At 32.0% G+C, this 13,597-nt stretch overlaps 2 protein-coding genes across 3 annotated transcripts; both read right to left on the reverse strand.

Annotated features, from left to right (window-relative positions):
• Positions 1-7,410: 7,410 nt before the first annotated feature.
• On the reverse strand, positions 7,411-7,746 carry LOC120088900 (cyclin-dependent protein kinase inhibitor SMR13). The gene has a single exon (XM_039046338.1). It carries the CDS (start codon positions 7,744-7,746, stop codon positions 7,411-7,413), a length of 336 nt encoding a protein of 111 aa, XP_038902266.1.
• Positions 7,747-9,242: 1,496 nt separating this feature from the next.
• LOC120088515 (heterogeneous nuclear ribonucleoprotein F) lies at positions 9,243-12,956 on the reverse strand. Of its 2 annotated transcripts, none has more exons than XM_039045883.1 (2): positions 12,710-12,956; positions 9,243-10,340 (listed from the first exon to the last, which is right to left on the reverse strand). In XM_039045883.1, the coding sequence occupies exons 1-2, from the start codon at positions 12,727-12,729 to the stop codon at positions 9,578-9,580; spliced, it is 783 nt and encodes a 260-aa protein (XP_038901811.1). In that variant the 5' UTR covers positions 12,730-12,956; the 3' UTR covers positions 9,243-9,577. The 2 variants fall into 2 exon arrangements, with proteins under 2 accessions (XP_038901811.1, XP_038901812.1); XM_039045884.1 differs by lacking the exon at positions 12,710-12,956 and having other exon boundaries at positions 9,243-10,110; positions 10,203-10,263.
• Between the last annotated feature and the right edge of the window lie 641 nt (positions 12,957-13,597).

Here is a 13,597-nt window from a genome sequence, read left to right on the forward strand (position 1 = left end):
TTTCTATGTTTTTTTTATCTACTTTCTACTTACATTTTCGAAATAAAAGTCAAGTTTTGAAATCTAAAAAGAGTAGACTGGTTTGATGTCTATTTAAGCCCGTTTGATAACCATTTGGTTTCTTGAAAATTGGTTTTCATATTTTTTAGATAAACATATTTGAATTCTTAGCCAATTTCCAAAAACAAAAACAAATTTTTAAAAACTACTTTTTTAAGTTTCCAAAATTTAGTTTTGATTTTGAAAACACTAGTAAATTGTAGACAACAAAATATATTATAAATTAATAGATAGAAATGATTGGCTTAATTTTCAATAACAAAAATCAAATAGTTACCAAGACCTTAATTTTTTGTCTTTGAAAATTAAAATTTATACACGATATTACTTTCAAGTTCCAAATATATATATATATATATATATATATTTTGTTATTTACCTTCCAAGGTTATCTTATGAAAACTAAATAATAAAAAAAAGCCTTTTTATTTCTAGAATTTATTCAAGCATTTTAGTTAGGAAAAATGAGAGTGATAGTAACTAAGTAGTAAGAAAACAATCATAATTTTAAAAACAATCATCAAATTTTTAAGATTTTTTTTTTCGAATTTTAGTTTGATATTTTAAAAATATTTTTAAAAAATATGTAACAAAACAATAAAATTATGAATAGAGGTAACATCTAAAAATAAAATAGTCATCAAATAATAGCTCAAAACTATCTACTAAACTATGCAATAGATATATTTAGTAAAGATAGTACGACATAAGATGTTCGTAACTAATATTTGAACTAAATAAAATTTAGGGGATGTTTGGTTCATCAACATGAGTTGAGTTATACATTTTACCAACTCACCCCAACTCTCCCTTCTTCCAATGTTTTCAATGGCTCCACCCATCGGCAACTGTCACACTCTGGGAACTAACTCCAGGCTCTGACAATCACCTCCGATGAAAACTCCGGCGACCAACTTTGGGCTCCGAGAACCACCTCCGATGAAAACTCTGGCGACCAACTCCGGGCTCCGAGAACCACCTCCGATGACACTCCAGCGACGAAAATCTGAGTTCTAACAACCACCTTCGGTGATAGCTACGGTGGCCAACTCCGAGCTCCAACAACCTTCGCGCGACCAACTCCGACAAACAATTCCTGGATCCCGTGACCCAACTCCAATGACCACCTTCACCCTACCAAATCTGGCAACCACCTTCATAGGCTCCAACAACCACCTTCGACTACACACTCCGACGAAAATCACCTTCGATGACCATCTTCGAGCAAACAACTTCGATGACCAACTGGAGACTTCGACAACTACCTCCGACAACAAACTCCGGCAACCAACTCTAACACCACCTTCATGTGACTAACTTCGAGCTTCGATAGCCACCTTCGACTACAAACTCCAGCGAAAATCATCTTCGATAATCAACTTCGACAACCACCTTCGTTCGACTAACTCCAGACCCTGAAAACCACATTCGATGACAAAATTTGATGACCAACTCCAATACCACCTTCATGTGACCAACTTTAAGCTCCAACAACCACCTCCAATTACAAACTCCAGCGAAAATCATTTTCGATAATCAACTTCGACAACCACTTCCGATTATTATAAGACTGATAACTGTTAAAGTGTGTTGTAGAGTTGTTGATTATATAAATAATTGTATTTTGTTTATATTAAGTGCAACATTATATGTAAAAAATTTGTAAACAAAGATATTTTTATTTAATTGAATTTACATATTAAATGATTGTTGAGAATATCTGGATGAAAAGTATGTAACATATAACAAAAAGAAATCATAAAATGGAAATTTTTTTTAGCAAGAATTAGTGAAAATGGATATTTGTTTTCTAATGAGCCTCCAAATTTAAAGGAATTGAAAATAAAATTGTTGAAGAAATGTGGTGACATTCCATTGGCTACTAAAATGATGAGGGAGATTTAATTAAAAAAACCAATAGGAAGAATAAGAAAAAAAAAGAAGACGATAATGAAATTCTTAGAGGAAAATTAGAAAAGTTTTGATTTCTCTTTGGTTTCTCATTTTATTTAACCATATTTCTGCAAGAAATGTAATGAGTTAATTGTTCATTGCCCAAGAAAGAAAGAAAAGCTTTAAAAATTAAAAAAAAAAAAAAAATAGCAATTCATATTTTATTCATACAAAGATGAATAGAATTATTGAATAAAAAAATTGAAAAAAAAACAGTAATCATAAAAGCAAATGATTTAGAGTTAAAAAAACTACACTAGATACTCTAGACATATGAACTCAACTCTACACTCCAAACAAGACATATGAACTTTAGACATCTTATCTCAACTTACGTCCCAAACAGTCCCTTGACATGTTATATGATCAATTTAATTAAAATATAAATAAAAGTATTAAGGTGTCAACTATTTATAAAACATTACTGAAAAAGAATAATTACAAACGTACGGGAGTTAGCTTTTGAAAAAGATGGTATGATTAAAGAAAGAGTTGGGATGGCCGGCTGGGTTAATTCCCACTCTAATCTAATTATAATGTCTCCATTATTATTAATGGAAATATTCCAAAAAGGTCCATACATTAAACTCTAACTCACAATTTCCTTAACTTATTAATTAATTATTGTCCAATAATCTATATCTTATCCTTGTAATTAATATATATTAGACTTTTTTTTAGCAATAATATATATTAGACTTTGGTAGGTTAAATACAAGCATTTCCCAATGCGATCACATGTGCATATATTCTTAAGAGTTTTGGAGAAATAAAATAACTTTGGTGTATAATTGGTTTTTGCAACGATTTATTAATGGATGGTTAATTAGTATTATTTTATATGGTTGGCCACTAGGAAGCTGCCTAGCTTCATTTAAAGACATTGTTCATATAATTTAGATAAAAAAAAATATATTGGTATTTGTGGATTTAACTTCACATGTTTGAAAAAAAATATATAATGAAGGGGCTCATATTATTATATTTGTTCCTTTAATTTGTGTCATATATTGACTCCTACCATTGTTGAAATTGTTATTCATTTTGACTTACATATATATATATATATAGCTTTTATTCTTATACATTTGATTTATAAGGACGGTTTATTAATGTCTTAATCAGTTAAGTTACATATGTTTAATACAAAAGCCTCCTTCTTTGACGTTATAATCATAAATAACTATTAGTTATATTGTTAAGCCTTTCTCGAATGAACTTGAAAAATAACACCAATGATATTAAGGACATATTTGGGAATAGTTTTCAAATGGTAAAAGAAATTACGTTTATCATGTTCAAAATCACTTTAGAATATGTACTTTTTATCATTTAGAATGAATTTTGATATTTATTTTGCATCTATGTGATTTTTATACCATCAAAGTATAATTTTTTTTCTATCCTAAAAAGGTGGTAGATTTTTTTTTCCTTATAATATAATAACCATATATTAAGAAGCAAATTCCTTAGGCTACAAGAAAAGATAAATTCTGTAGATAAAGAGAAATGGCATACTCAAGGAAATTACATAACCAAAGAAATTGAGAACCTGCAAAACCTCTTCTAGCTAGCGCATGTGCTATAGAATTGAAACATCGCACAACATGCATGAAAGAAACCCTTTGAAAGGAAGAGCTAATTCTAAAGATATTAGTCACATAGCTAACCAATTACTATAGATTTCGAATGACTAAAAATATTACGATTTTTAATTAACAATTATCAGGTCACTTTCAAACATGTCCTTAAGATCTTCCTATACAACTTCTTAATCCTCAATAATTTTCTTTTTCTTTCAACATAAAAGAAACATTATTATTGACGTGAAAAGAAGAGAGAGAGTTGTGTTGGGATTTAAGAAGATGAAATTTCTCTATTTTCTTTCCAATGAAAATGAATGATTATATGTAGATCCAATCTTACTCAAAATATATAATTTTATTAAAAGATAAAACTTAAACAAATAGAAAAATAGTGGATAAAAAATACCAACACGATCGAGTATAACTCAATGAGTATGTTCTTGTACTATTAACTTTGAGATATGAGGTTCGATCTCCTACTCATATGTTCTCAGTTGACATAAATTTATACTATTAATTATTTCAAAGTTTGAGGTTCAATCCACCACCTACATCGCTACATATATATATATATATATTGTTAAAAAAAACAGTGAAAAAAAAGAAAGAAAGAAAGGATATGTTAATTTAATTAGTTAATTATTTATAAATGAAAAAGAAGGAAACACATCAATTAAAAGACCACCACTTCATGAAACCAAAACTGTCCGCCACCAAATTTTTTAAATTCCTTAAAGCTCCAAACGATTTGATATATTCAAAGCCATTTCTCAACTCTATATGCTTTAATAATAATCTTTCTCTTTGTATTCTATAATTTTTTGAGATTCTAAAAGATTGTGCCAAAAATACATGTGGGGCTTCAATAGTTTCATCGATATATTTTGTTTTTTTTTTTTAAAAAAAAAATGAATATGGAAAAAAAAGGGAAATTTGAAAAAAAAAATGATGAGATTCCATTTTGGTAAACATTATTTCTGAGACAGTGATTCGGAACCGCACGAGTTGGTTTCATTGGATTCTCTTACATTGTTTTGGATGAGGTTAGTTTTTTTCTCACTTCAGACAAATTCATATGTAAACAATAATAATCATACTAAAAAAAAAATAAAAAAATTATTTGTGTTTTTTTTTTTTTTAATTTAAAAGTTTTATTTGGAAGGAGCCAAAACAAATAATTGCCCTCTACCCATTTAATCTCACTTATTATAATACTTTCAATATTTAATCTAATTCATCATTCTCTAATAATTTACCATAAATTCTAATCATTTATATATTTTTTAACATGAAATTTGAATCACTTTTCTAAAACTAAATTCACTTTAAACATATACACAAATATATATAGTTTCTTCCGTTATGATAAATTACAAAATTATTTCCTCATCCAATTTAAGGTTGTATTCAAATAAAGAAAAAATGAATTAATTTATTTATTTACAAATATAATAAAATATCACTATTTGTAAGTTATAGAACGTAATAGACTACAATAGACATCTATCAATGACAGTCTTATAAATGTCTATCGTGGTTTATCACTGATTAGATTGTCACTGATAAATGTTTATTGGGTTCTCTTACGATCTATCACGGATAAACAGTGACATTTACTACATTTTTTTTTTATCATTTAAGACAATTATTTCCAACTTAAATACTATTTTCACGTTATCGAGAGATTATTTAAATTTCAAACCACTGATTAAAGTATATGAAACAAAATTAAATGTACTAAAAAAAATTAAAATTTTGAATATATGTGAACATAATTGGACACGAATATAAAACTACCCTATATGTTAGATTGTCAAATTTGGTTGCCTTGTAAATAAATACATCAAGAGTATATACTGAACCCTTTCAATTAAGCATTTTTCATTTTTAAGAAAAAATAAAATAAAACAAACTTTTTCTATTAAGTTTAATTGTTAAAACTAGTTCGAAAATTTGAATTTTCTCCATACTTTTTTTTAAAAAAATATATTCTCAAAGAGAAAGTTGTTATTCGGATCATAAAACTATATATTTTGCTAAAAAGTAATGGAATTTAATTATTATCACAGTAAAAGTTACTTATAAAAAACTTCTCTTAAACAACCTTTTTTACTAATCTCCAAATGAATAACATTAGAAGCTTACACATACATTATCTATAAAATAAGCAATAAATTTATAGAAGAAAAGAATTATCTTTTGTACTAAAAAATATTATAATTGTGCAGTTGTAAATTGTGATGTGTTATCTCTCTTTTTAAGTTCTAAGGTCCAAATATGTATTAAGAAAAAAAAAATGAATTTCAATATATAAAAATAAAATATTTGGACGCATTCCAAATTATACTTGTGAAAGCCATCGAAGTAATACAATTACCAACTTTCATGTGTCAAATTTCTTTTGGGTAATTATTTAAAATGACTAAACTGCTGAAAATATTTTCAAATATAGCAAAATGTCACTGTCTATCAATTTAGACTATAGGACGCGTACACCCGAAATTGGTAAGCCACTTATTGTCCAAGTCAAGAGCTAATAGTACTATCATCATCAACAAAAGATATCATAATTATGGCGAATACGTTTTTCTTGCTTGCCCCATATGCCTGGTATACGAACTAAGTAAGAATATGTGAACTAAGCTTAGGGGATGATCAAGGATTGAAGGTCTGGAATTGTGGACACAAAGCTTTCCGTTGCTTTTACAGAACTTTGAGAGTCACATATGCCACCTTGCTGGCCCATGAAGGATGACTTTTCAAAGAGATACTTTAGTAGGTCCATCCTTGCAATCAACATAGTCGTATAGTTCAACATGTAGTGGCGTAGGTGTTACGAGGCTCATGGTTGAGCACAACTGCTTTTTTCGGAACTGGTAGAGGAAGGAAGCGATGATAGTCTCGATCACATAGATGGAATATCGATCTGGAGCTATTACATATGTGATTGGGTTACCCAAGTATATCCACTATGTATAGATCATTGGCTTAGACTGGCTTAGATGAGCTTGACTTAGACGGCTTAATAAATGACATAATATGCATAATCTACTTAATCCACTTGACAATGATAGACACTCATAGTCATCAAACTACATCAATATCTATTATAGATACAAAGTAATATTTTATTATATTTGAAAATAAACCAAAAAAAATTATCTTTATATTTAAATACACATATTTTTTTATTAAGAAAAGGCCACGTGGAAAATGTAAGAGAATTCAGAAAGTGTTGAGTGTGTACAAGTGGAATGTATGAAGGAAAGGGAAACAGAGTACTGAGGTGTAAGCAGCCTTCTGCTATTTAAAACGACGCCGTTTCACTTTCTCATCATCATCTTCATCCCTCTGTTCTTCTTCTTGGAATCTGCACCAATAACTGTCATAAAACCCTAAACCCATAAAAGAAAGTCTGAAGCTTTCGAAACGAAAATGGCAGCCACCATTGACCCATTTCATTACACTTCAAAATAAAGTGAACCCATTTCTTCAAAATTATCACGAGGGAAAGTTTGTGGGACAACGACAAAAACTAACCCTACAATACCAACAATACACAGTTCAAATTCCCAAAAGAAAAAAAAAAATCAAGATTATATTAATATTAATATTACAGAGCAAACCTAATTTCAAAATCTCCTCTTCAACCTCAAATTCTCACACAAAAGAGGAAGATTTAAAAAAAAAAAACCAAACTTATTCAAACTAATATCTAACAAAAAAGAGGAGAAAATTAAAAAACTTGATGATTAATATCTCTGTAAAATTTGTATAGACACACGAAGCTTCGCTAGATTAACTTTTAGCTTCAGACTGAAATGTCCGGCACCGGCAAGGAAACAAAGAAGAAGAGCTCTAACTCTGGAGGGGCAAAAAAGGCAATGGGCGATCGTCGGAATGAGCAATCAGAAACAGCTCTTGGTTTCTTCGGCGCCGGTGGACACGTCAGAATCTCTGGGATTCTGTGTCTCTCTGCTTTTGGAGTACTGCAGCCGCCGTCGGTGTCAGAACACTCGTCGGTAAATTGAACGATGTCGTTTTGTACGGTGGCCGGAATCTGGTTCTGTTGCTGCTGTTTCTTCGTCTTCTTGATTTTCTTAGTTAGCTTCAAGTTGGGTAAATTTCTTCTGGTTCTTGTGGCCATTCTTGCTCCGGAAGGGGTCATTTTGAAGAAACTCTGTTTTGAAACAGAGGAATTTGAGTTAGGAAAAAAAGAACAGAGGGGTTCTGTAAAAGACTGGAGATTTAGAAAGGATTTGTTCTAAAAGGAAAAGGGTTTCAGATAATTTAGGAAGATGGCCATTAAAGAGAAGGATTGAAGTTCAAAAACCCACAAAACCCTAGAGAGAGAGAAACAGAGAGAAAGAGGGGATTGGCATTTCGTGCCCATCTCGAGCTGATTATAAACAGAGATAATCAGGGTAGGCTGCCCGCTGCCCGAGGTAGTAATCAGTGAGAGAGAGAAAGGAGGGAGATGGAGTTCAAATTTTTAGGCAACTCTTCTTGGGATTACTGCTAATTTTGATGAGTTAAAATTAGGGCAGAGGGCTGCCCGCTGCCCGCAGCCCGCAGGGGAATCAAAATTCACAAGTCGCAAAAAACTTTTTTTTAAAATAATAATAATATTATTAATTATTTCTTCTTGCTATACTCGAAGAAAAATTAGATGGAAAATTAAAATGTTGTACTTTATAGAATCTGTTTGTGATGATATTGATATTTGGTTATAAGGATAATTGTGAATTTAATATATATATATTCGTGTGTGTGTGTGTATGGTGGAATTGTTTGTAATTGATGGTTGTACTAATTAGTTATTTATGAAGATTCCTTTGTTTATTTGTTAATCAATTGAGGATTTTAAAAAAAGAAAATCAAAGGGGAAATTTGTTTCTTTAAAGTTTGGCATAATTATAGAAACTTCTCATGATCAACCTTTGGAGGAAAAAAAAAAAAAAAGAAAAAAGAAAATTTCATGATCATACTATATATTGTAATGCATATAATGTAGGCTCTTCAATTGCTTCTCAAATGAAAAAGGGCTTCTTGTGATGAGAAAAGTTTTTGAAACTTAAAAGATTGAATGGATCAAATGAGTATATGATTGATTTGATTTGTTATACAAAATGTATGAATTGAGAATATTCTAGCTTTCTTGTATCATGTATGTGTTTGTTCATTTTAATTTTATTTGAGTTAAAAGGCAATTGGTTTTCTATTTTTCTTTCAATTCTCATTTTTCAAAATACTTTCCTCATGAGTATGTCTTGATTATAATTATGTAGCTTAAAATGGAATTATAATATTCCCCACCATATTGTATTTACAACAAACAACAGTCAAATTATTAATAATGAAAATGATAACACAAAATATTTTATTTGACACGAAGGGTTATTCTTTTAATACAACATTTACTAGATTTATATTAATCCACGTTCCCATGTCCTTTTCCTTTAACAATTTCATCTTTTCAACTTTATCCTAAGAAAATCTGTCTAGGTTTCAGTTTTGAAAAAAACATATCAATTGTTGCCTACAGATACAGTTTCCAATTTTACAATCTTTTTTTCCTCACCCTTCAACTTTAATTTAAAGACTAAAAATGTCAGAGGTTATAAACAAAGTACAGCATTTACCCAACATATGAATCTAACTTGTAAAATTTGAAAATTTTGTGTGAGCAAATACAACATAATCTTGAGATATTTTAAGCATCAGCCCAGAGAAATGGTTAATACATATAGAGAGGCCTACTAAACCAAATTCTTTTCACAAGTTCATGCAGTCGAGAGCGAAACGACCTGCTCAACTGGCAAACAATGGTCCTGGAAAGTACAGAGAATGTACGGTCACCATTAGAACACAAAACAAACTTAGCTCTCCTATTCACTTCTAACTCCATAAATCTCACTGCTTCAAAAGCAAAACAACATAGTAATTGAGGAAAAACAGTGAATAGAATATAGCTGGTGTCACCGTCCTCTAGAGATTGCTTCGTCCAATTCTTCATGTGATGATGGGAACAACTCGATGTAACGGCTACCTAGTGTCATTCTATCCTTGGACATGGCTGCTTTCGAGTCTTGCTCGTTTGAGAATTCGACAAATGCTTCCCCACTTGGTCTCCCCTCTGAATTCAGTGTTAAATGAATTGAATCTTCTGATAAGTTGAAACCTTTGAAGAAGTCCAGTATGTCATCCTTGCCTGCAGAATATGGCAATCCTCTCAGGCGTAATACACCGGTGTGTTCAGCACAGTCTTTCACCTCATCATTTAACTTGGACCTGGGTGCACTTCTTCTTGGTGACCCACCCCGCGCATCGAAAACTTCGTTTGCTACAGCCTTGTAGTATTCTTGACGATTACTCCTGAAAATCTCAACATATCTTCTGCCCATGTTTTGCCTATTCCTCTGAAGGGCAAAATCAACCTGCAGCGGATAACCCAAAACACAAAAACCTTCCCCTGTGAATTTTCCATTCTTGTGGACGAAAAGAATGTCAACTATGTCAAGACCGTGAAAGAACTCGACAACATCAGTTTCCATGCAATCGAAAGGAAGACCCCGTAGTCTGACAACAGGAAATGGTGGTGGCTGATTAACATATGCATAGGGACTTGTATTATACATAAACCCAGAACCCGGAGGAGTCCCATAATAAGAAGATCCCTGATCGACTATCCTTTGACGCTTCGCACCCATTTCACGACCATCACCACCATCAGCATATGAACTTCAGTCCAAACAGAAACAAGAAATTCACAAAAAAAAGAAACCTCATCAACACCCCATCCTGGGAGATATAAAAAGTATGTTTGAAATTAAAATAAAAGAAAAGCATTCTCATTTCTCCCATTCATTGCTATGCTACTAAGGAAGAGATCACTCCTATGCACATCTACTGCTTTCTTGGCTATAAAAATATTGGTCTGCAATTTCAAGTTTCCCATAAAAAGAAAGGGGGAAACTTCACTATTTCCCAAACACAGAACTAAAAAAGATATATACCAAAAAAAAAAAAATGCAGACGCTTCTAACTCAACTGCAGAGATGCATTGCCAAATACCAATACCCACATGAAATTCCAGGACCACCAACCCCTAGAAAAGGACTACATTAAACTTAACCATAGACATGAGCAGTTATAAATTGACGCACAGATTATTTCATCCTCTTTTGCAGTGGTTAATAGAGTGAGGGTTGTTCCAGAGGTTAGCTGCAAAATTGAAGCATAGGAAGAGATGGCTTCGCATATTATGGACCAGATTGAAGAATAAAAAGAAGGGGGATACAATCTTGCGAGTAAAAGCTGTTTAGTACCACTCTCCTAAAAGATATCCATAAGAAGCCTTGAACTTTTTGGTAATCTTTCTGCTCCAAACACAATTTGCCATAGATTTTTTACCTTGGGAAAACAAGGTGATGAAAAGAGACTTGCTGGAGAATGGAGATATTTTCACATATGTCCAGACTTCGAATTTCTTCTTACTTGCAAGCTGGCCTAAATGTCAGCTCACCAACATTTGTTTTTCATAGTAATATAGAGGTATGGCCGTATGGGAGTAATCTGCCATAAAGGTCTTAATGCGAGGGTTTGGGATGAGCAATTTTCCAAAGATCAAATTCTCTCTTCATTTTCACCTTTGAAATCCACCAGAAGTTTGAGCATAGAGCATCATATTTACAAGAAATGAGCTAGTGATAGAGAGAATCTGTTCATAAATGAGGGCTGGATTATGATTGATTACACGGCCAATACTAACACCCCAATAGGAAGCTCAGGAATGTTACAAATTGATACGAGGTGGCAGCCTGTTGACACAGAATCATCATGCCAGGAGAAATCACTGAAGTGTTTCTTCAGAAACCTGGTGATAGAGATAGGGATTTCGAAGAGAGGTGTACATTGGAATTCTAGATAAAACATATTGAATAAGAGTGAGAATGGGTCCCTAAGAGAGTTTGCTATTCCTCTTGCTATTATCCACCAACTCCCGAAACAATTGAATATTCATTTGATTCCTTTCAGGCCAAAGCCCTTTTTCTGTTTACAAGAGCTTAGCTCAACTAGTATCTGTATGTGTTGAGGGCCAAGAGATCCGTGGTTCTATCCCCCCAAGCCAAAGCCCTTTTTCTCCAATACCAAATTGATATTTAATAAATTTAAATCAACCATATCAAAGGCCTCCTCCAATTCTTTTTTAAAAAGCCAATTAAAGTGGTTCATTCTTAGCAAGCAATCGAGAGACCTTTCCCAATACTTTCGTTCAGAGGTGACTCTCTTCCTCCTAATAATATTGATATTATACTTAAACTAGCCACAGATAAAAAATTCGGGAATATAGCAAAAATTGTGATTGACTGTTTCTAGCAGGTAGTACAGTTTCGATTTTAGCCTTCTTTGGTGGTTGAACTAATTTACCCCTCTAGTCCTTTCCTCATTTTCCAATCTCTCACTGATGAATGGGTTCATCTTGAGCAAAGGAAGGTAAAAGAATCAAGCGTATTCTTCCCATTCTAAAACATTCCCATGTATATTAAGACAATAAACATTAAAGCTCAAGAGTCACCAACACAACACTCATAGTTAATTGATGACAATTCAACAACTCAGTCTTCTAAATCATATAAACATGCCAACTAATCATCCTACCAGACTCACAAACACAATAAACTGAAAACGCAAAATTTTCAAGTTAAAACTTCGGCTTTATTCTGCTTTGCTTGTTCAACCACACACCCTATTTAAATCGTTTCTCCCCATCCTATCGTGCAAAGCTTGCAGAAGGGTATAAAACCCCAAAAACAAAACAAATTCCAACAGAAGAACAACATTCACGCATACAGGGTCATACCAATAATCGGTCTAAAAAATCCCAATTCAATAAAAGAAAGAACGAAACTCTCAGAGTGAATTATGAAGAAACCGATAATGGTTCGTAAGAATAATTAGTCAATAGCAGCTTAGAATCCCGATCAGTTAAGGTATAACAGAAGATAGAGAGGAAAAAAACAGAGGACCCAGAACCCCAAATCGACGTCAAATTATGAGAATTAACAGGGAAAAAGTTGAGCATGGAGATCGGGGAAAAGGAAGATTACCCTCGGTAGAACATGTTCATGCTGATTGGGGAATACCCAGTTGTTGTTTGTTGTTGTTGTTGAAGGCCTCGCAGCTTCAGTTGGATTGTGAAATCTGAATCGAAATTCCAAAGGGGAAATACGCGGAAGGAAAGGAAGTGAGAGACCTCCGCTTAAGCCTGAATGGATCCCTACCCTTCCGATTTCATTCCGGGCTGGCCCATCAATTTCAAGACGAACCCCAACAAATACTCCGATCGGTAAAACCCCATCCCAAATAATCACGCCCTCTTAACAATATGGTTTTTTTTTTTTCCTTTTTTAAATAATATTTATGATAAAAATAATAATTATTATGAAAGGGTTGTATCAACTTAAATCTTAAACTAATAATTGTATCAATTTAAATCCTAAACTTTAAAAATTGTATCAACTTAAATCCCAAACTAATAATAGTATCAATTTAAATCATGAATTTTTATAAGTGTATCAATTTAAACTATAAACTTTCATAGTTGTATAACTTAAATCCTCCATTATGTTTTATTTAAATACATTCATGAAAGTTCAGTATTTAAATTGATATATTCATGAAAGCTCAGGATTTGAATTGATACACTCACGAAAGCTCAGGATTTAAATTGATATACTTACGAAAGTTCATGGTTTAAATTAATACACTTATAAGAGTTCAATGTTTTGATACAATTATTACTTTAGGGTTTAAATTTATACAAATCCCAAAATTTAGGATTTTAGTTGATACTACCTCAAAGTTTAAGGTTTAAATTAATACAATTCTAGTTGAGGGTTTAAATTGATACAATCTTCAGAGTTTAGGGATATAAATTAATATTTTCCCTTATTATTATTAGGTTAAAATATCATTTTGGTTCCTATATTTTGAAT

Source organism: Benincasa hispida, chromosome 10, assembly GCF_009727055.1.
Source record: "Benincasa hispida cultivar B227 chromosome 10, ASM972705v1, whole genome shotgun sequence".
NCBI classification, from domain to species: Eukaryota; Viridiplantae; Streptophyta; class Magnoliopsida; order Cucurbitales; family Cucurbitaceae; genus Benincasa; species Benincasa hispida.

What these genes read in the sequence shown, in the direction of transcription:
- LOC120088900 (XM_039046338.1), bottom strand. Translation starts at nt 7,746, where the DNA reads ATGGCCACAAGAACCAGAAGAAATTTACCCAACTTGAAGCTAACTAAG.
- LOC120088515 (XM_039045883.1), bottom strand. Translation starts at nt 12,729, where the DNA reads ATGAACATGTTCTACCGAGG. An exon ending in ATGAACATGTTCTACCGAGG is followed by an intron (nt 10,341 to 12,709) that starts GTAATCTTCCTT and finishes TTTGGACTGAAG; the next exon opens with TTCATATGCTGATGGTGGTG.